At 38.0% G+C, this 27,397-nt stretch overlaps 1 protein-coding gene across 11 annotated transcripts in view; it reads right to left on the bottom strand.

Annotated features, from left to right (window-relative positions):
• The window catches only part of LOC113054445 (neurobeachin), a 116,857-nt gene that overhangs the window by 10,504 nt on the left and 78,956 nt on the right, over positions 1-27,397 (bottom strand). For 2 of the 11 annotated variants that reach the window (XM_026220018.1, XM_026220016.1), the window contains exons 13-36: positions 26,108-26,276; positions 22,074-22,153; positions 20,643-20,705; positions 20,147-20,244; positions 19,796-19,888; positions 18,457-18,565; positions 17,393-17,474; positions 17,141-17,264; positions 15,555-15,747; positions 14,215-15,234; positions 13,421-13,638; positions 12,969-13,122; positions 12,377-12,385; positions 10,693-10,873; positions 10,114-10,238; positions 9,769-9,876; positions 9,514-9,682; positions 8,652-9,129; positions 5,395-5,549; positions 5,023-5,149; positions 2,990-3,117; positions 1,690-1,751; positions 332-396; positions 13-121 (exon numbers count right to left, since the gene is read on the bottom strand). In XM_026220018.1, the coding sequence (XP_026075803.1) occupies positions 13-121; positions 332-396; positions 1,690-1,751; positions 2,990-3,117; positions 5,023-5,149; positions 5,395-5,549; positions 8,652-9,129; positions 9,514-9,682; positions 9,769-9,876; positions 10,114-10,238; positions 10,693-10,873; positions 12,377-12,385; positions 12,969-13,122; positions 13,421-13,638; positions 14,215-15,234; positions 15,555-15,747; positions 17,141-17,264; positions 17,393-17,474; positions 18,457-18,565; positions 19,796-19,888; positions 20,147-20,244; positions 20,643-20,705; positions 22,074-22,153; positions 26,108-26,276 (4,119 nt within the window). Of the gene's footprint in view, positions 1-12; positions 122-331; positions 397-1,689; positions 1,752-2,983; positions 3,118-4,353; positions 4,474-5,022; positions 5,150-5,394; positions 5,550-8,651; positions 9,130-9,513; positions 9,683-9,768; positions 9,877-10,113; positions 10,239-10,692; positions 10,874-11,526; positions 11,611-12,361; positions 12,386-12,968; positions 13,123-13,420; positions 13,639-14,214; positions 15,235-15,554; positions 15,748-17,140; positions 17,265-17,392; positions 17,475-18,456; positions 18,566-19,795; positions 19,889-20,146; positions 20,245-20,642; positions 20,706-22,073; positions 22,154-26,107; positions 26,277-27,397 lie in introns of all 11 variants that reach the window. The other 9 variants (XM_026220019.1, XM_026220020.1, XM_026220010.1 and 6 more) reach the window with 8 other exon arrangements.

Raw genomic sequence — 27,397 nt, 5'->3', positions numbered from 1 at the left:
AGACTGACTGACTTCAAACTCAGCATGTTTGTGGACATCTTCCGCTCTCTGCCTGTTGAGGATGAACTCAGCCTCATTGGCGACACGGACAATGTGATCCTTCATGGCGTGACAAAGAAGCCTGAAACAAAAACACAGTGAAATGCCTAAAGAGAACAGTCTGCATTTTAGCAGCATAAACCTGAAATGATTACTTAATTTTGCATAATGAGCATCTCCTTTCAATATATTGCACCAGATCTCACAAAAAAAAACAAATCAGGAATTGTTCTTTTGAAAACTTTCATTTTATGTCAGCTGAGTAGGAACTTTAATGAGAATGAGAACGTACCTTCCCTCATTAATAAGTTCGATGAATGCAAGTCCTGCATTCTTTTGTATGGAATTCTGCCACTCCTGAAAGCACACAAAACAACCGTTATTGACCTTAATGAATACCATAATTTAAACATTTTAATGTGCCGAAGATAAATGCATTAATGAAATTATGGATTAGTGAAGTGTAAAATGCTAAAATGCTTTTGTTTCATGCATACTGTTCTGATAATAAATACATTTTTCTGTCTATTTTCATGACTCTTGGTGAAGAGATGCACTGATGATCTTTCCTGATTGGCTCTTTGCCACAGAAGCGAGAGTAATTTTTTTAGAAAGAGATGCAGAATGCACTTAGCATCCACTGCAGATGCTTCTAGAAGGACACATCACAGGCAGCTCCCATTACCTTCTGCTTCCTGCCAATCAATATTTAGGGTACGGTTTCATCCCCTGAGCCACTAATGGAGGGCTTGGAGCTTCAGTAATATTATATGTGCTGATGGAGCGATGACGGGAAATAGAGGGAGGAGGGGAGAGGAGGATGAGAGGGCATCAAACACCGGATGGACCACTGCTACACTCCAAAGCTCCTAATCTTCACTCCAACTCTGAAGGCAGAGGAAGCCTGCTGAGATGCGGAAGTCTGAAATCTTGATCATTCAGAAGAGTTCAAAGAGGTTTAGTGGGGTTCCCAGTATAAGATACTGACACCCAGATGCAAGCATTGATAATTCTGCTTTGAAATGTTTGATTAGTAGTGAGAAAAGTACATTTCTCCTCATGTGGATCGATGGCGAAGCACAGGAGTGTCTTAAAGGTAAGTAAAAATTCTTCAACAGGAATACTTTCTGAATGTGAAGTTTAGAAGTTTTACTGGAAGCTAAAGAAACATTACTGTAGCTCAAACAGTTGAGCGTGGTGCTACCAAAGGTCTTGCGTTTGATTCCCATGGAATGCATGAACTGATCAAATGTGAATGTATTTTGCTTTGGATAAAATCATGCGGCATGAATATATGCATGAATATAAACTAAGCTAAAGTGTGTAGTTCGGAAGTATGCAGTGATACTTTTTGATACCCACACTGGCTTTAGCGTAAAGTAGGGTGGGTCTGAAATCGGATCCTGTTTAGGTCAAGCACAAAGAGGTTGAAAAATACTGATGAAATGTTTCCACATTGCAGCACTGTGACCTTTTCCAAAATTTGAAGCTGTTTAAAAGCAGTTTCACTGTAGTTTATTTGGAGTTTATGGAGCCTGAAATGTAAGTTGGTGTGGTGATAGAAAATACGAACACTTGGTGAATGACAAAATTAAGTTAAAATGAATTATTCAAAATAAAATTATTAGAGAATAAAGTGAGAAATCTCACCTGGGAGCACAAGAGCATCACAAGCTCCACAACCGATGTGCTGGACTTCATACAAACCAAGCCTGTAGCAGTGCATTAACAAAAACCAGATTTTAGCATGTGCATGTCTAAAAAAAAATAAAAACATAAATCTGAGTGGGTTCCAAAAGACTGACAACAATAGTGAAAATGTCCAGATCTTAAATATGAACCTTCTGGTTTTAATTGATCTAAGATGAGTGTATTTCCAAGTTCAGTATTGCATTTGAAATCCCATATATTCAGTTTAGACTTTTGGACCCCACTGTACATGTGTAACATAAAATAACCTAACATAACTGGCTGAAAACTTTAAAGTGATAAATCTGATCTATTTTAATGTAAAGACAGTTCTGCTTTAATTAAACAACACAAACAGACAAACATTAAACTGTGCGGAGGTCAAGACAAGGTGAGAGCACAGACATTAAAGCCTGACAGGACAGCAGGGAGGGGAGGGAGAGGGTGGAGAAGAGAGGAAGGAAATATAAGGAGACAAAAGACAGCGGTGGAACAAGAAACAAAAGTGATTCACTCTAGATCTGGATCTTCAGATTTAGGTTTCTTTGATTTCAGATGAAATGAATAGAGAGGAAGTCCTCTCAGAACTCAACAATAAAGATCGCCTGATAGACCTGGCCCAGTGTGAGCAAGTTTTGGGTCAGCTGAGTTGATTGAACTGTCACCTGCCATTATTATGAATTAAAAAATGAATTAAGTTTTTTTTTTTCTGGTAAAGAAAAAGTTTAATAAAATATGTTTTGTCTGATACAAAAATGTATACATAAATTTAAACACAAAACTAAAAATGTATTTTTAAATCAAATTAATTAAATTTACCTAGAAAAGAAAACACTGTAATAATTATATAAGAACTATATTTTTTATATTTTATTATTTATACAATTTTCATTATTTATACATATTTTAAATTTAAAAATGATTTTCTTTTTTTGTTATAAATAAAATAAATAGAAAATGCACACCATTACACTTTTATATCTATTACATTTAAGTTATTTATGCATATTTTATTACAAAAATGAATTTGTCGGTGTTGTGAGGCCAATTAATATATACCAGCTAGAGCACTTCCTCAGTGTTTCATCCTTTCATCCTAAGCAGTTCTGTTATTCTCATACCTGCTCTAGGTCCATGTACTCGCACAATTGTGTGTGTATGAGGCAGCCAGTGGACACACACACACACACACAGCAGACAGTGAGGGACTCCACAGAGACACCAGGTAGAGAGAAAAAGGAGCACTATACAGCACCTGTACCTTCTATGAGCAACTCCTGCCCATGACTGCCCAGCAGAGTCCGCGAAAGGAAGGGGGCGAAATCCACAAAGATCTCCCTCAGCAAGGGGGCCACTTTCTCTAAGGCACGCTCCAATTTAGTCGTGATACTACAGTTGGAATATGAAAGACATAGAGAGAAATATTCAAGTTAGCTCCAAAATACAGAGACCAGTTATAAAAAAAAAAACATCACACTTCTCAATTCCAGCTGGTTAGTATGTGACAAAGTCTATGGAGTTACTGCTGGGTTAAAGCCAACCTACAAGAATTCAACCACAGGGAGGCAAATGCTTAACGATCGCCCTATTATATTGCACACATCACCCTTTAAGTGCCACTGCGCTTAGCTAGAAGCTGAGTTAACCTGCACTAAGACTAAAACTTCAGCGCCAGGGATGCAAATGACACCAAACAAGGGCAAGTGTGAAAGGTTTCATGAGGAAAAAAAATCATAAAAGTCTGAGGACATCCAATGTGGTGCCAACAAGGAATGTCTTGACATTGAAGAATGACAATGTCTATAATGAAACGGTAAGCTAGCAGTGTTGATTCTGTCAAGTTCTTGGTAAATATAACTGTTGATTTGGAGTGTGCATGCTTTTTGTGGATTATCAATGTGTTTGTTAGGCATTTTACCACAGTATAGTTGAAACAATAGCTTATGTCACTGATAGTAAATCTTAACCAGGTCTGATGCAAAGATATACTGGAAATTACAGCCAATCAGAGCATATTTGATGACTATTCTGCATTCACATGCCATCTGCATATTAAGTTGGTGGCTAGTAAAAAATATTGAATTTCTTTGTTGTAATTGTCTTGTCAATATATTATGAAAACAATAAGTAAAATAGAAATATATATATATATATATATATATATATATATATATATATATATATATATATATATATAAAAACTTATGAAAAATAAAAAATGACGAAAACTTAAACTAAAATTAAAAATACAAATAAAATGTATATCAAAAACTAATGATAAAATTGTATACTAAAATAACACTGGCACATTACGTCATGTTTAAAAAATGCAATTGAAGAAATGAAAATCAAAGAGACGTGATTTGTATGCTTGAAAATTGTATCGTGTCATGCCTGGTTTGGACATTGTTTATATGCGAAAAAGAGACAGAATCAAATCTTGCAGAACCGTTACAAATCAAAGCAGCAGTGGTGGTGTAGCTGGCCAGCTTGAAAACTCACAACCACCAGGAAAGAGAGGAAAAAGAGGCAGAAAAAGACAGAATAAAATAGAAAGACAGAGAGAAGGAAGGGAATGTTAAGCTGGTAGCAGTGGGTAAGGTGGGCCAGTTCAAGCTTCCTTGCCTAAGAAACTGTCCTGCATCTCTGGGGGCTGTTTGGAATCCTGTCAGCGAACTAAAGGATTTGAGTTCAGGAGGCGTCAGCCTGGTTCGCAGTGGACACTGGTCCACTTCACAAAAGGCACTGCAATACAAATGGGCACAAACAGACAGTAATGACTGTACAGGCATTCACTGCAGCTCTTAGTCTAAAGTGTGACTTAATCCCTGTGTGTTGATCTGTGCCAAATCAAAGGATGATTGAGCCCCAAAGCTTCCGTGTCGTACATGCAAAGAGACAAAAATGAAGAAAATCAATTCTGTTGCATTCAAATTAGAACAGATGTACCCATGTTTGGCAGGAAATACACTTCAGACCATAAGTACCTCAAAGTGCATCTTTAAAAATGCACAGAGACCTCAGTACGTGTCTCTGAGGGAATCTGTGGCTGTGGTGCGTGCTGTGGTTACAAAGATATACAGATCGGGAAGTGCAGAGAGGAGACAGATGTAAAGTGAAGAAACTAATGGATTATGGGAATCATAGGAAGAAGAAAGACTGCCAAAAAAAAAAGAGGATGAGCACAGGAAGTGGGAATGCATGATTTAAGGTTTTAAGCATGTGAATAACTGGATAAAGTGAGGAAGAGCACAGGGTGGAGGAGAAAAGGATGTGGTGTGTGTGTGTGTGTACCTCATGTTTTCCACTGTGTCTTCAGGCATTGGTGCAACGGTCTGCACCGCTGGGAGGTTTTTACTTGTGGCACCATTCACAAAACTTGATGAAGAGGAGGATGAGGAAGAAGCAGAGTCAGTGGCACCTGTGAGACATAATGGATGAGACACATTAGAACAGTTTAAGCACAAGGAATTGTTTTAAAGTGCTACAAAGCATGCTTAAATGTCTAAAATGGACACTACGACTGGAAAAGAGTCTAAACTTATGAAAGCCCATGACTACTCCAAATAGCCCAATCAACCCAATCACATGCAAATAGAGCATAGACCAACAAAATGCATATGCTCATTGGATTGTAAGATAATGTAAATATTCAGGACGACTCGCCTGTTGTGTTGATCATGCTTTTAGGTGTTGCCGTGGCAGCAGCAAAGATATTGGGCGTACTTCCTGATGAGGGCACACCACTGGTGGTGGGAGTTCCTACTGTGTTCACAGCCAGGCTTCCTGGAGGGGGCTTCTTAACAGGCACCACCACACTCCTGTGAATGTGCGCGCACACACACACACACACACACACACGTATTGAATTTATTCAGTAATTAATCCCTATATACATCTTCACATCAAAATACTTTTATATACCATAAATTAAACACTTATATATGCACTACCATTAAAATGTTTGGGGTCAGTAAGATTTTAAATGTTTTTTTTCTTCTATTTTTTTAAGAAATCACTTAACTTTTGCAATGCATTTATCAGACTTTTTATCCAAATCGAGTTACAGTAGAGAAACATAAGCAATTCAAACTATACAAAGCTTCTTAATAAACAAAATAAATTTAATTCAATATACATTTGTAAATATGAATATTAACAATAAGTTACATGTAAAAACACACCTACTATTCATATGTTTGGTGTCACTAAAACATTTGAAATGTTTTCGAAAGAAGTGCTTTATGCTGACCAAGACGGCATTTCTTTTTTCATAATTACAGTAAAAATACAGTAGAATTATTGTGAAAAATGATGACAATTTAAAAGACCAGTCTATAAAATATGCACCTGTCCTACTGTATTATTAACATTCAAGAAGCCTGTGAAGCCTTAATGATTAACAGCATAATCTTATGTTTAATTTATTCATCAGGTTTTCTTAATTGGGAAGAACAAAGAGGACTGATGTTGAGAGGGGCTTTAGTTTGTATTGTAGAGTATCAGTGGAATCTCACACGCTAAGCCAGTCAGTCTCTTGAGCCCTGAGCACACTATTGCACAGAGCTAGTGGCGTTTTTTGCAGACACCTGTGCAGTAATGAAGAGAAAAATGGACTGCATTCAAAACAAAAGGAAGGCCTTGTGCTTGCTTATACGTAATTAAGGCATTCTTGACTTCATTTGTTCTTTAAAAAGTCTTGACGTTCCACATGTAAGTGTAACCGCATTGATTCATGAATGATTTATTGATTCAATCGTAGTTCTGAAATGTAGTATACAACAAAAGCGTACACCTGAATCAAAAGCTATTCCAAATGGCAGACAGCATTAGATATTTCATTTTGCTCAACTTAACTTTACAGAATAAAAAAATATATATATACAGTCTTGTTCAAAATAATAGCAGTACAATGTGACTAACCAGAATAATCAAGGTTTTTCGTATATTTTTTTATTGCTACGTGGCAAACAAGTTACCAGTAGGTTCAGTAGATTGTCAGAAAACAAATGAGACCCAGCATTCATGATATGCACGCTCTTAAGGCTGTGCAATTGGGCAATTAGTTGAATTAGTTGAAAGGGGTGTGTTCAAAAAAATAGCAGTGTGGCATTCAATCACTGAGGTCATCAATTTTGTGAAGAAACAGGTGTGAATCAGGTGGCCCCTATTTAAGGATGAAGCCAACACTTGTTGAACATGCATTTGAAAGCTGAGGAAAATGGGTCGTTCAAGACATTGTTCAGAAGAACAGCGTACTTTGATTAAAAAGTTGATTAGAGAGGGGAAAACCTATAAAGAGGTGCAAAAAATGATAGGCTGTTCAGCTAAAATGATCTCCAATGCCTTAAAATGGAGAGCAAAACCAGAGAGACGTGGAAGAAAACGGAAGACAACCATCAAAATGGATAGAAGAATAACCAGAATGGCAAAGGCTCAGCCAATGATCACCTCCAGGATGATCAAAGACAGTCTGGAGTTACCTGTAAGTACTGTGACAGTTAGAAGACGTCTGTGTGAAGCTAATCTATTTTCAAGAATCCCCCGCAAAGCCCCTCGGTTAAAAAAAAGGCATGTGCAGAAGAGGTTACAATTTGCCAAATAACACATCAACTGGCCTAAAGAGAAATGGAGGAACATTTTGTGGACTGATGAGAGTAAAATTGTTCTTTTTGGGTCCAAGGGCCACAGGCAGTTTGTGAGACGACCCCCAAACTCTGAATTCAAGCCACAGTACACAGTGAAGACAGTGAAGCATGGAGGTGCAAGCATCATGATATGGGCATGTTTCTCCTACTATGGTGTTGGGCCTATTTATCGCATACCAGGGATCATGGATCAGTTTGCATATGTTAAAATACTTGAAGAGGTCATGTTGCCCTATGCTGAAGAGGACATGCCCTTGAAATGGTTGTTTCAACAAGACAATGACCCAAAACACACTAGTAAACGGGCAAAGTCTTGGTTCCAAACCAACAAAATTAATGTTATGGAGTGGCCAGCCCAATCTCCAGACCTTAATCCAATTGAGAACTTGTGGGGTGATATCAAAAATGCTGTTTCTGAAGCAAAACCAAGAAATGTGAATGAATTGTGGAATGTTGTTAAAGAATCATGGAGTGGAATAACAGCTGAGAGGTGCCACAAGTTGGTTGACTCCATGCCACACAGATGTCAAGCAGTTTTAAAAAACTGTGGTCATACAACTAAATATTAGTTTAGTGATTCACAGGATTGCTAAATCCCAGAAAAAAAAATGTTTGTACAAAATAGTTTTGAGTTTGTACAGTCAAAGGTAGACACTGCTATTTTTTTGAACACACCCCTTTCAACTAATTGCCCAATTGCACAGCCTTAAGAGCGTGCATATCATGAATGCTGGGTCTTGTTTGTTTTCTGACAATCTACTGAACCTACTGGTAACTTGTTTGCCACGTAGCAATAAAAAATATACTAAAAACCTTGATTATTCTGGTTAGTCACATTGTACTGCTATTATTTTGAACAAGACTGTATGTATAATTAAATTATATTACATTATAGATTTTTCTTTTTTTTAGATTTTATTTTTTAAATGACACAGAAATGACACTGACATCGACTGGTTTTTACAAATGCATATAATTGTTTATTAACCTCAGTGCACTGTGGGTCTGTACTAAAAGGTTTATATTACTGAATGTCAACCTCAGTAAAATATAAAATAAAAAAATATTCAATTATATCATATTATAAATTATTATATATATTTAAGCTTGATATGCTCAGCTCTCTGGGTCTTGGGTTTAATACTTTTAATTATTTGATTGATTATTTAAATAATATTGTCTGTTAATAAGGTTGGTCTGAGATAGAACAGACCATATACATGACAGCAAAACATAATGTATCTTAGCTAGACACTTCTCGCTAGAGCTGCCCACCTGTCAAACGAGTGGAACTGCATGGGCAGCATAGCAGCAGCTTCCCTCTTCAGGGCAGGGTCAGGGTGGTACGGCTGGGGTTCGGGCCCTGCCTCCCCCGCCTCCATCGGTGCTGCCACTAAACTCTTCAGGATCTCCTTCACATTGATTCCCTTGTTGGCCTGGCTGATGCTGGAGATCGACGCGGCCGGTTTCAGAACCTCCACGCCAGGAGGCGACTCCAGCAGGGACTCGCGGGACTTCCTCACCTCTGACGACAGTGTGCACAACAACTCGCTCATGGCATCCGGGCCTCCTGAGTGCCCACCCAATCCGCTGGAGTCTGCGCCCAATTCGGAGCCATTGAGAGCACTGGTGACTTGCTCCTCCCCGATGCCGGAGTCAGTGTGAGGCAGCGAGGCCTCCAGGGGAAGATCGTCCAGAGGGGTGACGGCTGGTCGTTCTCCACGTACACCATCTGTGAAGGAGGATGGGTTTTCTGCAATTTGCACACACATACACTAGTGGTCGAAAGTTTGAATGAAGACCTTTTATTTCTTTTTTTAAAGAAGTATCATATGCTCACCAAGCCTGCATTTATTTAAAGCCTGCACCTGAGTATTAATTCAATATTGCACTCAGATAAAGCATTGCAATAATGCCTTGCACACTTAAGTTGATGAAGTTGAGTAATTGGATGACTATATACAGTAGCAGAGCTAATCAGAGACAGTTAACAAATGTCTGAGTGGAAGACGTCTGACTGTGTTTAAACACTTATTAGCATTTGTTGGGTGTTTAAGTGGTAAAGGACGAAAGAGACACGTCTGTTGAGTGCAATCAAAGTCTCAGAAGATAATGACACTGCAGATGCTATGTTCACCTGTGCTGGTGGGTGAATTAATCTCTTGTCGGATGCTTCTCCCTGATAGGCTGCTGGACCTGCCGATCTCCCGTTGGGGCTCCAGAATGTCCCGGTACTTCGACACCATAAGGACAGAGATAAAGTAGACCACAGCCAGAGCCAGGAACTGAGCCTGTTTACTGTCATCCTATTGAACACGCAGTATGGTTAACAATCATACTGTTCATGTTAACATACATGTTTTGCTTCAGCTCAGGTAAGTGAGCGACTCACCACGTCTCTGAAAACGACAGCTCGGAGACGATTGATGTCCACGTCCTGCAGCAGTCTGTCTGGGTCTTTGATGGGGGAAAGGTTACGCGGGACATTCTGTATGACGGTCTGCGGCAGAGAGGATGAGAGAGAATCATACAATGCACACACACAAATACTGGTTTTATTATTTACGTAATTTCAAGTTTTATAGCAAAAATGCATTGCATTTTGTTCTGTTTCTGATGTGCATTTAATGCTTCTTCAGAAGCTCCTTAGTATGTGTTTGTGTATAGATGCATTTTGCATGCGCAGGTGTGTTTGTTCTCTTGTATTCGTGCAGGTGTGTGTGTGTGTGTGTATAACCTTGCTGGCGGACGCTGCAGTCTGTAGGTTCTCCTGGGTCTTGCTGATTGGCAGTGAGGTTTTGCTGCCTCTTTCTCTCTGTCGCTGCCTGCATTCCAGACAGTTCCTCACTGCTACACAACACACTGAGAGGAAACAAACAGTTTTACTAGAACATCTGCCTTGATATTGACTGTACACCACACAGACACATAACTACACGACCCTTCAAACGTTTTGGGTCTGTTTTATTTACATTTTTTATGTTTATGTCTCTTCTGCTCACCAAAGCTGCATTTATTTACAAATTACAATAAAAACACCAATATTGAGAACAATTTTTATAATTTTTTTTAAAATAACAATTATTAGATTTTTCTGTGACAATGTAAAGGTCTTTGCTGTTGCTTTTGATAAATTGAATGCATTGTTACATTTAAAAAAAACACACACACAAAAAAAAACAACCAACTAAATTCAGTGATTCACACTTAAGGTACAAAAACCTTACACTGAAACTACTTTATACAGTCAAGGCATACAGTATATAAAAAATGCAATATTTGAAATAGTTACACGGGAAAAATACATCACACACACCTAATCGTAGACACTGGCGCATTAGTCCCCCAGACGACATGTTCTTTTCAGCCTCAATCTCGCTGAAATTGAGAGAACTGGCGAACACGAGCACATCCACCATGGCCATCAGCCGGCTCAGAAATGTGACTGCCGTTTCTGACGACATGCCCTGGGTCGCCTCCACATTCTCAAGCTCCGTCTGGGACGCACACACATAACCGAAGTCCAGAAGTTTAGAAAATCAAAAAACAAACACGCACAAACTAGAACACAGAATAATGATCACACCTTGCTGACAAACAAACAAATGTGTGATAACATCAAACCAATAATGCCAGGCCACACAAAACATGCCTCTCGAAAACATTAAACTGGGGAGGAAGGTGTTTGGAAACCTCACACCACTAGAGGGAAGTTCAAACCAGTGTGACACCCATTTGAGTGTGAACAGGTCCAGTAGTGCTGTGCGCTTAATCTGTGCAGTGGTCACATCACCATTTTGCAACATCAATATCAAAAGTTCAACATATTTACAGGGTGTATTAAAAAGGAAAAAAGTTTTTGTAAAGCAAAAGGTTGACAAGAACATACCCACTATGGTTTTAGATAGCAGTGGAGTCTTCAAAGAAGTGGCAAATATGCTTTTAAATTCTATAAAAAGCCTCTTGTGAAAAATACAGGGTGATGGACATATGAACTGCTTTCTTAAAACCTACAGCTGAGTAGTGACAATAAATAAATTGTTGTTGAAAACTGGGAACATGCTTGATGATAGGAGACATAATAGTGGCAAATAAGAAGTCAGGCAGTGGTGCATTGTGGATAAGTATAGGGGCTATAGCTCGGACCCACCTCTGCCCCTGTGCCAGAGCTTCCTGGCAGGCTATTAACTTCATTGCTTTTTGTCCCTTTCTGTAAGCAAGAACCTCCTTGTGTCTTTATGACCAACACAGAGGGGAACAAATGAAGTTGACATTTAATAAAGAGCCTTATAAACTGACAAATGTAGCCGGAGGACTCATCTCAGCTCCTTGGTGCGTGCTAATTTATTTAATGCATTTTAATATCAGTATCTGTATCTGTTTGAAGATTTTCAGTGAATAACAGACGATAATGATGAATCAAATCTGATAATATACTTTATCAGATTTGACCACTTTAACTGATCACATAAAATAATAATGCTAATAAGTTAGCATTTTAATACATTCAAAATCTCACATTTAAAGGTGCACTCAGTTTGTTATACAAATTTAAAGAGTTAGAAATTAGTACTTCTGAAAATATATTTAAAATCATTATCACTCACTATTTACATGGGAAGGCAGTATTTTGAAATCACAGGATCAGCCAGATAATACTTACTGGACACTTTATGTGGATAATAAATTGATCGTGGGTGACTGCAAATATCATATTTTTATATGAACCTGAAAACTTATGCATGATTTTGCAATTATAATACCTCTATAGATGACTGGAATATTGGTCCGCTTAAGATAAACAGGAATTATGGAGTGCTAACCCTAACTTTGAGTGCAATATATTCTTCATAAATCTTTTATGATTAAACCAAATGAATGCAGACATAGTCTGAGGTTGAAAAAGACAGAAAAGATGGAAATTATCTGAAATGGATCATACAAGACTGCGACTGTTAGAGAAGAATAAATAAATTGGAACTTACAGGGTTTGCACTAACCTTAGAACTCTGTACATGCAAACAATACAAAAGAGAGAGAGAGAGAGAGAGAGAGAGAGAGAGAGAGAATTAAAGGCAAGGGGAAAAAGGAATTAGAGGCAATACAAACAACAAAAGAATACAAAGGCACCAAAAAATGCTGAGTCAGTCAGAGAACATTTCAGAAAAGCTCTAAGAATGTTAGCCCGAAATAAAAAGGTTAGATTGCAGGAAAAATGTAAAAGAACACAGGACAAAAAAAGCTGCAAAATTAGGGATTGTGTTCATATTTAAGATCTCAGGGTTAAAACTGAAAAGATGAAATATGACATCAGCAGCACTCAAGAATGTTTCTGTATGTAGGTAAAAATATGTGATCTGGTGTTAGCACTCGTATAAGATGAAACGTATTGTTTCAGCAACCATACAGCGACAATATAACATACAGTGATATTCAGGGAATAGAAACAGGAACAACTTATTTTTCTTCTAGAAGATTCTAAATTCAATTACAGCCCTTCCGAAAAAAAAAAAGAAAAAAAAAGTGCTTTTATAATTCAAGGATGTTGTACTGATGTGAGGATCCACTAGGGGCCGCTCAAGTGCCACTTACAGATGGGGAAGTGGCAGCAGAGAGCAGAGGAAGGATCCCGCCACAAGCTATAATGATGTTATCAACCATCTGAGAAATTAGGTGGATGGTGTTGTGGACAAATATAATGTTCTCGTTGCTGTTTACAAAGTCCATGACCGATTTTGTAGAGTGACTGTGAGAAAAAGAGAACAGAAGAAGACAGTAGTGAAGCAAGACCACGTAAAAGCATATAACGTTAATCTTTTTTTAAACAGTTTTACTGTCAAATAACACAAAAGAGGTTACTGAGAACTAGATTATAAATAATATCCTTTATTTTTAGTCTTGGATCGACAAATCAGATTTTACAGACAGGGGAAGGAGTAGGGTTAGGGTTAGGGATTTCAGAAAAGTTGTTCCAGGACAACATAAGATGTTCATGCTGGAAAATGTCTTAGCTGGTCATTTCTGCAGGTCTAAAACTCGCATACCTCCTCCACATGTGTACGTCGCTTTCCAGGGCAAACAAGAGGTCAGTGAGAAGGCGTTGATGCATGGGTGACCATTTGAATTCTGGGATACGGAACATGGTAGTTCGCGGGCCAGGGCTGAACTGCCGGCGCTGTTCCTCGGTCATCGGCATGCCCCTGAAGCCCAGATCCACACGGAGGTCCCTCTCCATCTGACCCGACATACGACCATGAAGAGCCTACAGGAAAGCACCAATTCAATCATTCATCAAAGCCATTGCCTTTGATTGCTTGTTAGTTAATCATTGCATTCATTCGTCTTTTACATTTTTCTGGTTCTTAACCAGATTGGGACACAAAGGGTTAGTTTACCCATATACTGTAACAGACTATCTGTGGTGGAATACAAAAGGAGATGTTTTAAAAAATTTTACGTCTTACTACTATTTTTTTTTTTCTTTTACATCCTCTAAATATTCTTCTTGGCCACAAATTTCAAATCTCATTTGTGTCAATGTATATTCCAGGGGTGTCCAATCCTACTCCTAGAGGACCACCTTCCAGCGGAGTTTAGCTCTAGACCAAGTTAAACACACCTGATCCAGCTAATCAAAGTGTACAGACTCACTAGAAGCTCACTGGAAAAGAACAGCATGACCATTCTTCCTAACATGTCTTCTTGTATTCCACAAAAGAAAGTCAAAACAGGTTTGGCATGACATGAGGGTGAGTAAACCTTTTGTAAGAGTTACCATTGGTGGGCAAACACAAGAAATAAAAAAAAACAAATCAAAGATATAACGAGTGATTTGCACCTGCGTGGTGGCCGTAGTCTGAATCTTCTTCATTTCTTTGTCCTTTCCATCATCGGATCTCTCCGTGTCAGAAGTGGTGCTGGCTGCGTCCCCTCCGCACTTTCCTGCCCTGGCCTCCCCAACCTCTTGCTCCAAGCACTCTGCTGTCCTGGCTGCAGCCTGGGCCTCGGCTTCTGCCAGTGTGCTGATGTCCGCCAAGGAGCTCTGCAACTTAAACCCATCATCTTCTGTTAGGCCACTTGGGGTTTGAGCCAGATCTGAACCACAAGTCGTCATGTGCGCCAGCAGGCTGAGGTCGTCACTTGCGCTTGAAGTGTGTGGAGTTGTTGGACAATGGGGCTGTTCAGGGCTGGGCAGCACCAGAGGCTCTGTCGACGCCAATGAGGGAAGCAGCTTCTCATCCACCTTGGGGAACAGGAAGCCATTGTTGCTGGGAACGCTGTCTTTTTCATCTGCCAGTGTGATGAGAGGACCCAGGTTCCCATCGTCTTCAGTCAAACCCACCACAACACTTTCCACGTCTTTGGGGACAAGACTCCCATTGAGCTTGTGAACTGCTAGACAGTAGGTGCTGTCTAACAGCGAGTCGACTTCCACCAAGGGACCATTCTCCATGCCACCTCCTCCTCCAAGAACCTCCGGGGACAAATCCAGATCGTCTAATTTGACCTCTGTAGCCTCCACCTTCTCGGCTTTGATGTCCACTAGCAAGTCATGGACTTCCACACGAACCCCTGCGGCTGACCGTTCGGCTTCGCCCTCCGGACCTTTGGTCTCGGCCAGCAGGTTCCGAGAGTCTGCGTTTTCTCCATAGTCTGCCTCGCTCTCTGGTGTCTGCGTCTGAGACGTGTCATCGATCTCGCGGATCTCCAGGTTTCCGTTGACAGTGGTTGGTTGGGCGGAAAGGCCGGAAATTGTGCTGACAAAACCTTTCTTTCCTTTCTTGATGTTCTCTTCCTCTTGTCGTTGGTACTCCTCATACATCTTTGCCAGGTACTCTTTGTGCGCCTCATAGGTCACCTAAAGAGGTGGGTAGTAGAAGATGTAAGTGTGTTAGCCTACTTTCCAAGCAGATTTTTATCTTATCTTCACCATTTGATGGATACAAATGGATCATTGCAACACTTTATCCAATTAGGGAAAAAAAAGTCTTATCAGTGTTGAACTAAAATAAAATACAATTACTGTTAGTCTGGCCGAAAGACAAGGCCATAAAATGGAAATGGTAAAAATAACTGTTTCATCCTTCACTGACATAAGAAATACATTAAAACCATTAGATGTGATTTTAAGAAACTAAATATATCAAGAAAAGAGCTTGGAGATCGGCTTGCTCTAACCTTGGAGTGGGCAATGGAAAGTGTGTCCACCCACACGCGCCAGCCTCCCCACTCATATTTTATAGCATGGTAAAGCAGGATACGGAATATGTTGTAAACCATTTCTGTGATCTTCTGTTCCTCCGGGTTCTTTGGGTTAATGTAGCCCAGAGAGAACATCCAGTCCTGCCACACTGAACACTGCAGCAGACACCTACACACATTACAGTGACACCATGATGCCAATTTAGATAGAACGAACTAATACTTCACTAAAGCAGAATGTTAACTGATTTATACGCCACCTGTTTTTAACAGTGGCTATACACCAATGGAAAACATGGTTTAGATACTGAATTGTGCATGCATGCTCATTTCCTTTATTTTTACATTTAAATTGCTCAATTGAAGTTAATCTTCCAAAACACTATTGCTTTAATAACACTGTTATCTGTAATCTTTTAAACATTTAGAATATCCATATCCATTTTTCATACTCCGCATTAATGTTGCGATTTTATTTTGTATAGCTTTTTCTAATAGTGTGTGAAATAATGCAAATTATGCTCTGATAAATATTTCAAATAGTCGTAAGTCGTAACCCCATGTTTAATTAGTTCCAGTAATGGAAACCTTGAAACCTTCACTCAATGTAATCAGAACTAAATCAAATCTAAACGGAAAGAATCAAAAGCTGAACGCATCAGAACCAGATAAAAAACAAACAGCCTAGGCAAAGTACTTAGGAGGGAGCGATTTATTATTGCTGGAACCTGCTGGAAATACTCATTCCCTCTTGTCATCTCAGATTCCAGGCACGTCTGCTCACTTCAGAATGCCGCGCTTGTTATGGAATACAGAAACAAGCAGTCCCACTTCACTGCTGTTAAAATATGAATTGTGATTTTGGTATGCAATTGTAACCATTGCAGCAGATGACTGAGTCGGCCTGGGTGCATGGTGCGCCATGGGCTTATTTAGGATAGAAGTGTGCAGACACACAAATAAACACACTCTCTCTCTCTCTCTCTCTCTCTCTCTCTCTCACACAATCAATGTACCTAAATCTTATTAATGAGCAAATAAGGCTAACCTGAGTCCAACAGGTGACCCTCAGGCTTAGCCTCCGCAGGAGCCCATGAAACGGAACAATGCAGAGAGAATGCCACTACAAATCTTCATTCCTTGATGCATTAATTATGACACTAATTGATTTAATAGGAGGGAGCATCTTTCCCACTGAGAGGGAGATGCTAAAAGCTTCTGATGTTTGCATACAGCTTGCTTGTGTAAAAATATTGTAGTGTCTGGGTTTCTGTGGGCATGTTTGTATGTAAGAGGGGATTTGTATGGTGTGTGATTCAGCTTTTGAAATTCTTTTCTATGTTTATCTATAAATATTAGGTTTTGCTTGTATGTGTGTTAGGGGTGTTTTCTCAGAGGATCTAAGGGGGGGAAGTGCCTTTTTGTTTGCTCATTGATATGCAATTCTAAATCGCCTTCTATTGGCTTTGACATGAAAAAAATGTACATTCAGAACATGAAATTCCTTTAGATAACCCCCCCCCCCAACACACACAGATTTAGTAATGTGTATAAATGCTTACCGCCTGTTCTCTCTGCTGTTACTGAAGAGTTTGATCATGTCGGACAGGAAGAGGCGTCGTACTTCCATCAGCTCAGCACTGGGGGAGGAACTTTTAAGGAGCGTAGCCACAACCTTCAGAATCACTGAGAAAATCAAAACAAGAAAGGAGAGAGAGAGAGAAATGGAAAACGGAATGAGAGCTTAGACATGGATCTGATGCGTGTTGAAATTGATCTGATAAAATAACTAGAAATGTACAACAGAGACTCACTGGGGTTTTGGATCTTGACAGAAGAATCGGGTTCTGGGTGAGGCTTATGCACCACCTGAGTGCAAACCTGTTCTGTTAAGATCTACATTAGACAAAACCAGAAATCAGTTATTCAAATACACATAATCATCATGTTTTCTTATGAATATATTAAAGATAAGGTTTAAGAAAGAACGCTTTCAAGGAAGCCTGAATATTATATCTGAATATAAATAATGCTATTTTTGCTAACAAATTATCTAATATATTCAATTTTAATACACCATATTCCTAAATCGCCATCATCATTTTAATAAACAATTAAAATTTCATGCCTAATAAATAGGGATGCACGATAATATCGGCACAACATTGGTATCGGCCGATAAAAGCTTAAAATGACCATTATCGGTATCGGCCGATATGAATATTTCTGCCGATGAGCCAAACCGATATTCTCCAAGTGAAATAATTGACCTGTTTTTCAGATGTGAATGTCTGTCTACATTTGTAAAATAATAAATTTATGGTAGAATCAGTACAGAAGAGATACATGGATTTCTCTTCAGTAAAATTAAAGTTTAAATATATCAGTATATATTTGTAAATATATCAGTATATATTTGTATATATATCGATATCGGTATCGGCATCGGCCAAAATTATTTAGAAAATATCGGCATATTGAATATCGGCCAAAATCCAATATCGTGCATCCCTACTAATAAACCTTTTACTCTTGGTAAAATCACTGCATGCATGGCCTCGTGGCTCATTGTTTTAATAACTGCGGCAATAAATATTTATTAATAAATATAAATGATTACAATGGCACCATCAATTTATTCAGATGCATTGATGTGTATTTTGCCCTCGTTTTACACAGACATGAATATGTTTTTTTTGCTATTGGACACTTCTGCTTTTAGTAAAAACTATAACATATAACCATTTAGAGAATTTCTGCAATGGATTCTCCAGTAGTGAGAACTGCCATATCACAGAGAGCAAAACATACTGAGAAGACCTTTATAATGCATTATATATAGAAAGTCTTTAACCGCTTTGTGCAGACCAGTGGATACCTCGTATAGCGTGTTGTAGGTGGTGATGGTCACAGTGCTGGTGTGCATCATTAGTCTTTCTCCGAGCAATGTGAAGAGGCTGTGTGTGTGCATGATCTCCACCTTCCTTCTGCACACAGACGCACACACACACAGAGCACAGGGGGGAAGTGAGATAAGAGGCACATGTGTCATGTTTGCAGTGACATTGACAATCCAAAGGCAGGTATAAACTCACTCACTGGTTCAATTTTACCCCACAGCCTTCCACACCATTAAGATCAATGAGGAGATGCATGCAACTGGCACACTGATGCGATTAGAAGTGACACCACACTTCTCAAGGGCACACACACACACAACACACAGCTGTCAGTGGCCCTCTTACAGCCTTTTGGAGACATCAGTGTTCCCGAGCACGTCAGTCAGGGGGAGGGGGACATGACAGCACAAAGACCGCCGGTCAAATATATTTAATTCACCACTCAGACAAGGCTGAAGACGCATTTGATTAATGAATATGCTAATTAATGACACACAGTTCAGCGTGTGGGGTGTGTCTAACATTAAGCAAAATTTCTTAAATATTAGTAATAAATAAAAATAAAAAAATGGGGGGAAAACAAGTTTGTGTAAAGACACTAACCAGATTTTATTTTATATATATTCTATTTAAAGGATTAACAAGTTTTTTTTTTTTTTTTTTTATAATCTGATTTTATATTTAAGCAGGAAAGTAATGGATGTCCGATAATGGATAACCTTAATATATAACAAAAAAAAAATACTAATATTTTTTTTTTTAAACAAAGATTGTTTCAGTCTCATATATTTATATTTAAGTCTTTCTACTTCAAGATTTCACATTTAATTTGATGTTTCTTGGCATTTCAATGTAATTAATTGTGATATTTACTAGCAATTTCTGTGTGAAAATAATTTTTTATACCAAATTGTTTTCTTTGTAGCATACTGTCTGAAGCTCTGCCTTGCTGGACACAGGAACTGTCAGGACAAATATTCCAGCAGTGGCTCATGCGTTAAACACTTCCTGTCAGCTACAGAACACTCATTCTCTAAATCTGCTCTTTTCCCCTCCTGAAAGGGCAGGTGCATGTAGCGGGGTCATTTCTGTCCATGCGGTACCCTTTGAACTCCTAAAACTCCAGCTGTGCTGTAACTGAAGGGACTATTTCTATAAAAAGGTTTTAGAAATATGCACTGCTTAAGCTCAGGAACTTGAAATGAAGAAACTTTACATGACTATTAACCGCACAGTAGGAATAATCCCTGATGAGGTTTCTTTGTGTGCTAACATAGCAAATGCCTTCACACAAATGTTTTGATCATCAATACTCACTTGTGTCCCAGATGCTTCAGGAAGTAGCCGAGAACTTTAAGAGCTTGGACTCGTATACTCTCACTTTTGGAGGCCAGAAGCTTGTAGATGACTCTGAAAAGTAGATAAAGGAGATACATAAATTGTGGGAAATGTGGTTTCATTATTGAAGTAACATGCCTTAGTAACATGATGTCATAAAGATACCCAGAGGGTGTGAATTCATTGGGAGGGCAGTTCAAACAAGCACTTAAGTCCCTTGCAATGGGTTGTGAGGTGAGAGGCAATGTGATTGATGCAGCTGTGACAGCCCAAATCTATTTCAGTTACGTAACCGGACTATGCAAGGGCCGCTTGTCCCTGAGGCCTCACCGTATTCCATTCCTCTGGTCGAAGGCAGGGATCATGGAGGCGGGGTGCTCAGACATGAGCGCGACCAAGAGCTGGAGCACATCATGGATGTTTTCATCCTGCCGGAGAGAAAAATGAACAAACAGACAGTGAAGCAAACAACAGTAGACTGTAAGGATGCACCAGATACCCTTAAAATGTCTGGGTGTTATATAACGCTGCACTTAACTAGCAGTTTTCAGGATCCGTTTGGTGTTTTTAATCAAATGGCTGCAGAGATGGTGCATTACTGCGATTTCATGGGACTCAAAGCATTAATGTAGCTTTCAGGATAATATTAGCTAGCACCTTCCTGATGGACTCAAATACATCTGCACTTCTTCTGATACCTAAGGTGAACATTTCAGCCTTCCAGACAGATTAAAGCAGCTTGTTTTCTTAAAGAACATGGAACAAGATTTGTTCAATAAAGGTTAAAGAAAATATGACAAGAAATCTTAAAGAAAATCAGTTTAACCTCATGCATGGTTAGCAGGTAGTTTAATATGCTCTGCAACTCATCTTCCTTTACTCCTCGGTCCTAAAAGAAAAAGAAAAGCAAACAAAAATTAGATATATGCAGGCCCACATTATAATTAGAATAGTTTTTTTTTTTTTACTTTTGATAAAAATGTCCTTTAAAAGTTTTTTTTTTCTTCTGTCCATTTAACTTAGACTAAAATGGCATAAAACATTAGCAGACAAAAAAAAAAAAAAGTCACTGAACTGAAATTTGTAAATTGGAAATTTGTATCAAATACAAAAAAAAAATCCAAACCAAAACAAAAAAATACAACAAGTTACTATATTGTGATTTATTCATAATTTAAAGACTTCTGTTAATAAAAAAATCATGCAAAATCATGTATTGTTAAATAAATAAATAAATAAATAAATAAATCTTTTACTTTTTTAAAACATTTTCAGTATAAATTAATTATGCGCTTTGTTGATGCTTGAGTTAAAGGTTTTTAAGGCACCTAATTAAAGGTCTTGCAATGTATTTCATACATGCTATGGACATCGGCTGTAAAATCATCTCTGTTTTGACTTTTGAGCAAATACTTTGATACTTATATAATTGACACTTAAGTGACACTTAATAAGTTAGAGTTTTCCAGGTTCTGAATGAAACGCAAAACATTTGAGTGTAGCTGCATTACACTGTGTTAGCGTTTGTTTGGTGAAGTGAAGGGCATTTGTGATGGATTGGGGCCACTATTACAAGCAGCTCACAAAGCTAATAACTGCAAGAAAAGCAAGAAAATGTGGAAGGGGCAGAATATAATAGGAACAAAACAAAAAGGCAGCGGGTAAATAAAAAAAAAAAAGTGCTGCTTGGCAACCACATCATGCTTCTCAAAACGGGAAGATAGCGTGTAACGCACACATTGCTTTGTGTCGAATGATGATCCATAATGCAATTTTCTCCGCGTTGGCCTAATCAAGCCGCCTGTATTGTTTTTAAACAAAGGCAAATAAACAAATTTCTGCACGACTGCCTTTCAAACTGGATCAAATTTCAGGGAAAAATGAGGATAAATTGTGTTATTTTAACAAAGCAGACGAGCCTTCTCGCTGTCACTTGCTTGGGAACTAATGCATCTTACCCAGGCTGCCTGAATCATTGCAATGACATGTCAAATCAAATCAGTTTTGAAGAAAAAATGCTGATGCACATAACAAGGCAAAGCAGAAATGACATGGAATATGTTACCACATGTCTTTTTTTTATTATAAAGTTTAACTACAAAATATTCATCAGGGATATTTATTTTTCCTTTCTGATATAATTTTTGATGAATAGAAAAGTAGTAGTATATCAATAATTGCAACCAAATTCATTTGAAAGGAAATACAAAAGGCACAATGAAAAAACTAAATCTATAATGATTTTGTGCGGTCTCACCTTGAGAATGAGCTGTTTGAGGAAAAGAAGCATGAACGCCCGCAGGGATATAATCTCCTTCTGAGAGGGCCGTGGACCATCTGTGAGAAAACACCGTGATTTACAGCGATTCCATCGGTTAGACACATCTGAACTCTTAATAAACACCTGTGTATAGGGTTTAATATATGTGAGACACTTAATATATGCTATTAATCATCATCAATGAACAGAGAAATTAACAATGCCTTATGCAATTTTGATTCATAATTCTTCGTTTAAGCTTGTTGGAAAAACATATTTACGGGGGTTGACTTCATTAAATATATCACTGTTTTGGAATATTTCACAAAAATAACAGCTGGAAATCATGTGACTCATATATTAATGAATAAACGGAAAATAAAATTCAGGGACAAGGGAAAAGCTGCTACTCAAAGCTGCAGGTTTCTTGCGACGGGTTCGAACAGAACTCAGTACAGCGACACACGAAACACAAGAAAAACAAAACTAGCACTTAAGACACAGCTTAGGGAACACAAACCACACAACCACACTGTTTCTGTCTCTATTTTACAACCGCTCACTATCTTTCTCAAATAGACACAAGAGCACTCCTCATCTTTTATTGAGCATGCAGCGCCCAGACGTTACAAAGCGGTCATGAAAAATTGACATCACTCTCTGTATGGAAAGCCAAAGTGTAGCAGAAACTCAGTACATGTGTGTGACGTAATGAAGCAGGTCATCATGTTCATCCCTGCATCGGGTGTGTGGTGCTGTTGTCCTTGCCCTGTAGTTCAGCACTCTGTGTGTAGTTACACACATTTGTACGCTATGAACGTGGTCAAGGTCTATTTGTAGCCAGGTACATCCCTTGACCTTTCCCAGCTGCAATGATTTGGAGCAGAGAGAGAACTGATGACGGGCTGTAGACTGTACTCTGCTTGGGATATGAAGGAAGAGATTCGTCTTGGGTCAGTGTATGTGTGTCCCGTAGTATTCAGCAGGATGACCACCTTACAGCATCCCAAAAGGTCAAAGCAATGCCAGTATGGACGATCAATCGTTGTTAACATAACAAATCTGCTGCATACTTGAGAATATAACAAAATATTTACCAACGACTGTTCTGGTTGAAAATGTGCTTACAAATATGCAAATGAATGCTAAGTGAAATGCAATTAGAATTAGATTATCACTGTATTCGTCGGCCAATTCACATTTACATATTTAAATCACTTTTAAAACCCAGTAAGGCTAAACATAAATTAAAAGAAGTCTAAATTAATGCTAGGTTGCACAAAATCAAACACACTCACTCTACAAAGAGACAGACCCATGCGACATCATGGGATGGGCAACAGGGTTGCCATGGTGACGGGCTCTGCATCTAACAGAGATAAGCAACCACAAGTCTCAGTGTTATCTGAAGTACACAGAGAAGGGAAGAACAACTGCAACTACAGGCTTGATTAAATGGACCAGTACATCCACTTCATAATATAATATAATGGACAACAGCCAAAAACTGAAGTTCATGCACAGCTTCTACCCACCCAGTAGATCAAAAAGAAGTACATTTTCGCTTCCCGTTTTTAAATTACCTTTGCTATTGTCTTACGCTCATTTAAAATCTTTCATCTTTAAACACATTCTAAATGCAATCCTTGCAATCCTCAAACTGAATATCCATTTCTCTACTTTATAATGATGCATACATTCATTTGTAGCATTTACAAAATTATTTTAAAGTGTTTTATGTTTAATTTACTCAGACAAAACGGTCTGTAATATCAGTGCATCTCATATTATATATATTATACTGTATATACACTCACTAGCCACTTTATTGGGTACACCTTGCTAGTATCGGGTTGGACCCCCGTCAGAACTCTTCTTTGTGGCATAGGTTCAACGAGGTGTTAGAAACATTCCTCTGAGATTTTGGTCCATATTGACATGATAGCATCACACAGTTGCTGCAGATTTGTCAGCTATGCATTCATGATGTGAATCTCCAGTTCCACCAAACCCCAAAACTGATCTACTGGATTAAGATCTGGTGACTGTGGAGGCCATTTGAGGAAAGTGAACTCATTGTCATGTTCAAGAAACCAGTCTGAGATGATTTAAGCTTTGTAGCATGGTGCATTATCCTGCTGGAAGAAGCTATCAGAAGATGGGTACACTGTAGTCATAAAGGGATGGACATGGTCAGCAACAAAACTCGGGTAGGCTGTGGCGTTTAAACGATGCTCATAGGTACTAAGGGGCCCAAAGTGTGGCAAGAAAATTTCCCCCACACCATTACACCACCACCACCAGCCTGAACTGTTGAGACAAGGCAGGATGGATCCACGCTTTCATGTTCTTTCAGCAGTCTTCCTCGTGATTGTGAACCAAACTGAGAGACCATGTTGAAGGCTCAGGAAACCTTTGCAGGTGTTTTGAGTTGATTAGCTGATTGGCATGTCACCATATTCTAATTTGTTGAAATTTAACAAATTAAAAAAACCAAAGACTTAAATTACTTCAGTCTGTGTGCATTGAAATTATTTAATACATGAGTTTCACAATTTGAGTTGAATTACTGAAATAAATTAACTTTTCCACAACATTCTAATTTATACATATATATATATAGTTTTTAATGAATTCATTAAAATGTAATTAATATGGATCAAAAGGGAGAGGAAAGACTTTCAAATTATTACAATTACAACTTCTATTTCAGAATAACTCCTGAAATAATGCATCACAGTTTCCACCTACATTTCAACAATGTTAATAATTTGAAATATTTCTTGAGCACCATATCAGCATATTAGACACTGAAGACTGGAGTAATTCAGCTTTGCCATGATAGGAATAAATTATATTTTAAAATGTATTAAGATTTTTTAAGTATTTTTATTTATTTATTCTGGTTTACTATTTTTTCTAATCACATAAATACTTCATAAGTGAAAATACATTAATTTAAACATAAAAAATCTTACCAACCCCACATTTTGAACAGTAGTGTACCTTTGCTGTCATCTTGTGATGGTTAAATTTAATTTAAGGTCAATTAAATTTAAAATTTAATCGCAGCATTTAACGGATTTTAGTCTTAGTGTTTTGTTTTTCATTTATACTGTATATACAAAACAGTATTAATTATAATATCTTCCTTTTATTCACTATATGCCAGAACATAAGAGTAATAATCAGCTTATTTGTATTGGCCAGAATTTTTATATAAGAAGCTTTTATATACAATACCATTTAATCTGCTTATTCACCATCATCAAATATCATATCAGAGTTTTGTCTGTCATCAGATAAGCTGCTTTTTAAATATAATCATTGTTTACTTAAATGCCACATGTAAACTAAACAAGCAGATCTCAGTTATCAGCTGTTTAGGGGCTAACATTTATAAGTGTGTCAGATCAGTAAAACACATCATCAGGCTGTTATAGATGCTGGATGCTACAAATCATTCATTTCAGACTTTAAAGCATAGATGGAAAAACTCACAGATTCTGCATGTGGCATTTGGGAAAACAGTGAGAATGAAAGAGAAACAAAACTACAGAAGGAAAGAGAATGAGAAAAGAAGTAAGAGAATGATAAAATGGGAAAGTGGAAAACACTGAAGAGCAAGGCAGACAGAAAGTAATGTTGAGAGGAAACCGGATTTAGAATGAAGATGAGTAACAAGAGAAAACAAAAGCGCACAGGATACTAAAATAGACCGAGACAAAGGGGAGAAAAATGAGTGGGCAGTGTTTCAAATTTCATTCATGCTTAATATCTCTGGCTGTCTTTTTGTGGACACACCCTGCCACAACATACTGGTTAACATGTGTGAGGACTTCTGAACTGCTCAGATGTTCCCAGAACATGTTTATTTCCTCTGTGGTATTTTGTTTTGTTCAAAAACTAAATGATCATGAGATCTAGGGATTTCATTTAGGCTTCTGATCAATGTAACTATTCTGTACAGTATGACGTAAAGTTTACAAGATGGTGAATCTAGAAAATAATAGACATGTTTGAGGACTCACCTAGGCCTTTAGGGGTGATACCGCTACTTTCCATGGGGTTGCTGGCCCAGTAGTAGTACTTGAGGGTGTGCATGAGCTGCAGGACGGTGCCCACTCTACGGATGGTGCTGTAGATGGTGGCAGTGCCAATGAATTCTGCCGACAGGTACGTGTAGAGGGAAAGCTGAACCTGAGACACAGTGGATTACATGATTTAAAATGGGCTGAGAGGGTTGTAACTGATCTAGATCAGTGGTTGTAACCAGATTCTGATTGGCCAATACAGAGTCAACGCCATACTTAAATACATATGCTGCATTCATGCCTTGTCATAATTATGATCATTTCAAGATGACAACATGTGACATTCTAATCGGAACCATTTCTATTGCAACACTACCAACACCTAAATAAACATGAATGAATCTGAGGTGGTACAGTGGTCACATGGTACACGTCATAGATCCCAGAAAATTCCCAATTTACGAATTGTAATTATGAGTTCTACAAGTTGGTATCTCGAAATGGTACAGTTAGTCTACTTCATGGAATATATTATCTAGCAGAAGGAAGATATTTAATTAAATACTTAATAAAATAATTTGTGTAATAAAACAAGATTTTAATGAATATTTTGTCTTTAATATTACAATAGATTTTTTTAATAATGAATATGAATTTAATTATATATATATATATATATATATATATATATATATATAATAAAATAAATATATTTAAAGCAATAATACACTAAACAGTGCTAACACCTCGAAATATAATCCTCTACTTCACTACCAATCAAAAGTCTCGGGTCGGTAGGATTTTTAAAATGTTTTTGAAAAAAGTTATGCTAAACAAGGCTGCATTTATTTAATCAAAAATAAAGACAATTCAATAATTACAATAATTTAATTATTGTAAAGTTGAAATTGACAATGTTTGTAACATTATGAATGTGTTTACTCTCACTTTTTATCATTCAAACATCCTTGCTGAATAACGTTACTGAATATTACGCCACTGTTCCTTTGGCTAAAGCAACTGACAATCCTTTCACGTGTCAGTAAATAAATAAATATGAAAAACACAGTACATCCGAGTTCGATTGTTCCCTTTTACAAAGTTGTTCCTGTGTTTCTGTGTAAAAAGCCATTCTATGAAGCCGTCCCATGTGTATCCCACGTTTACACACAGCCATTTCTTACACTGATCAACATGGACATGCTAATTAGGCTCAGGCTTAATGAGGTTGCTGTGTTTTATCAGTGTGTTTAATCTCATGTTTGACCCAGCCTGCTGATTCGGGTC

Source organism: Carassius auratus, chromosome 35, assembly GCF_003368295.1.
Source record: "Carassius auratus strain Wakin chromosome 35, ASM336829v1, whole genome shotgun sequence".
In the NCBI taxonomy this organism is placed as follows: Eukaryota; Metazoa; Chordata; class Actinopteri; order Cypriniformes; family Cyprinidae; genus Carassius; species Carassius auratus.
This window is presented reverse-complemented; position numbering and strand designations above follow the sequence as displayed.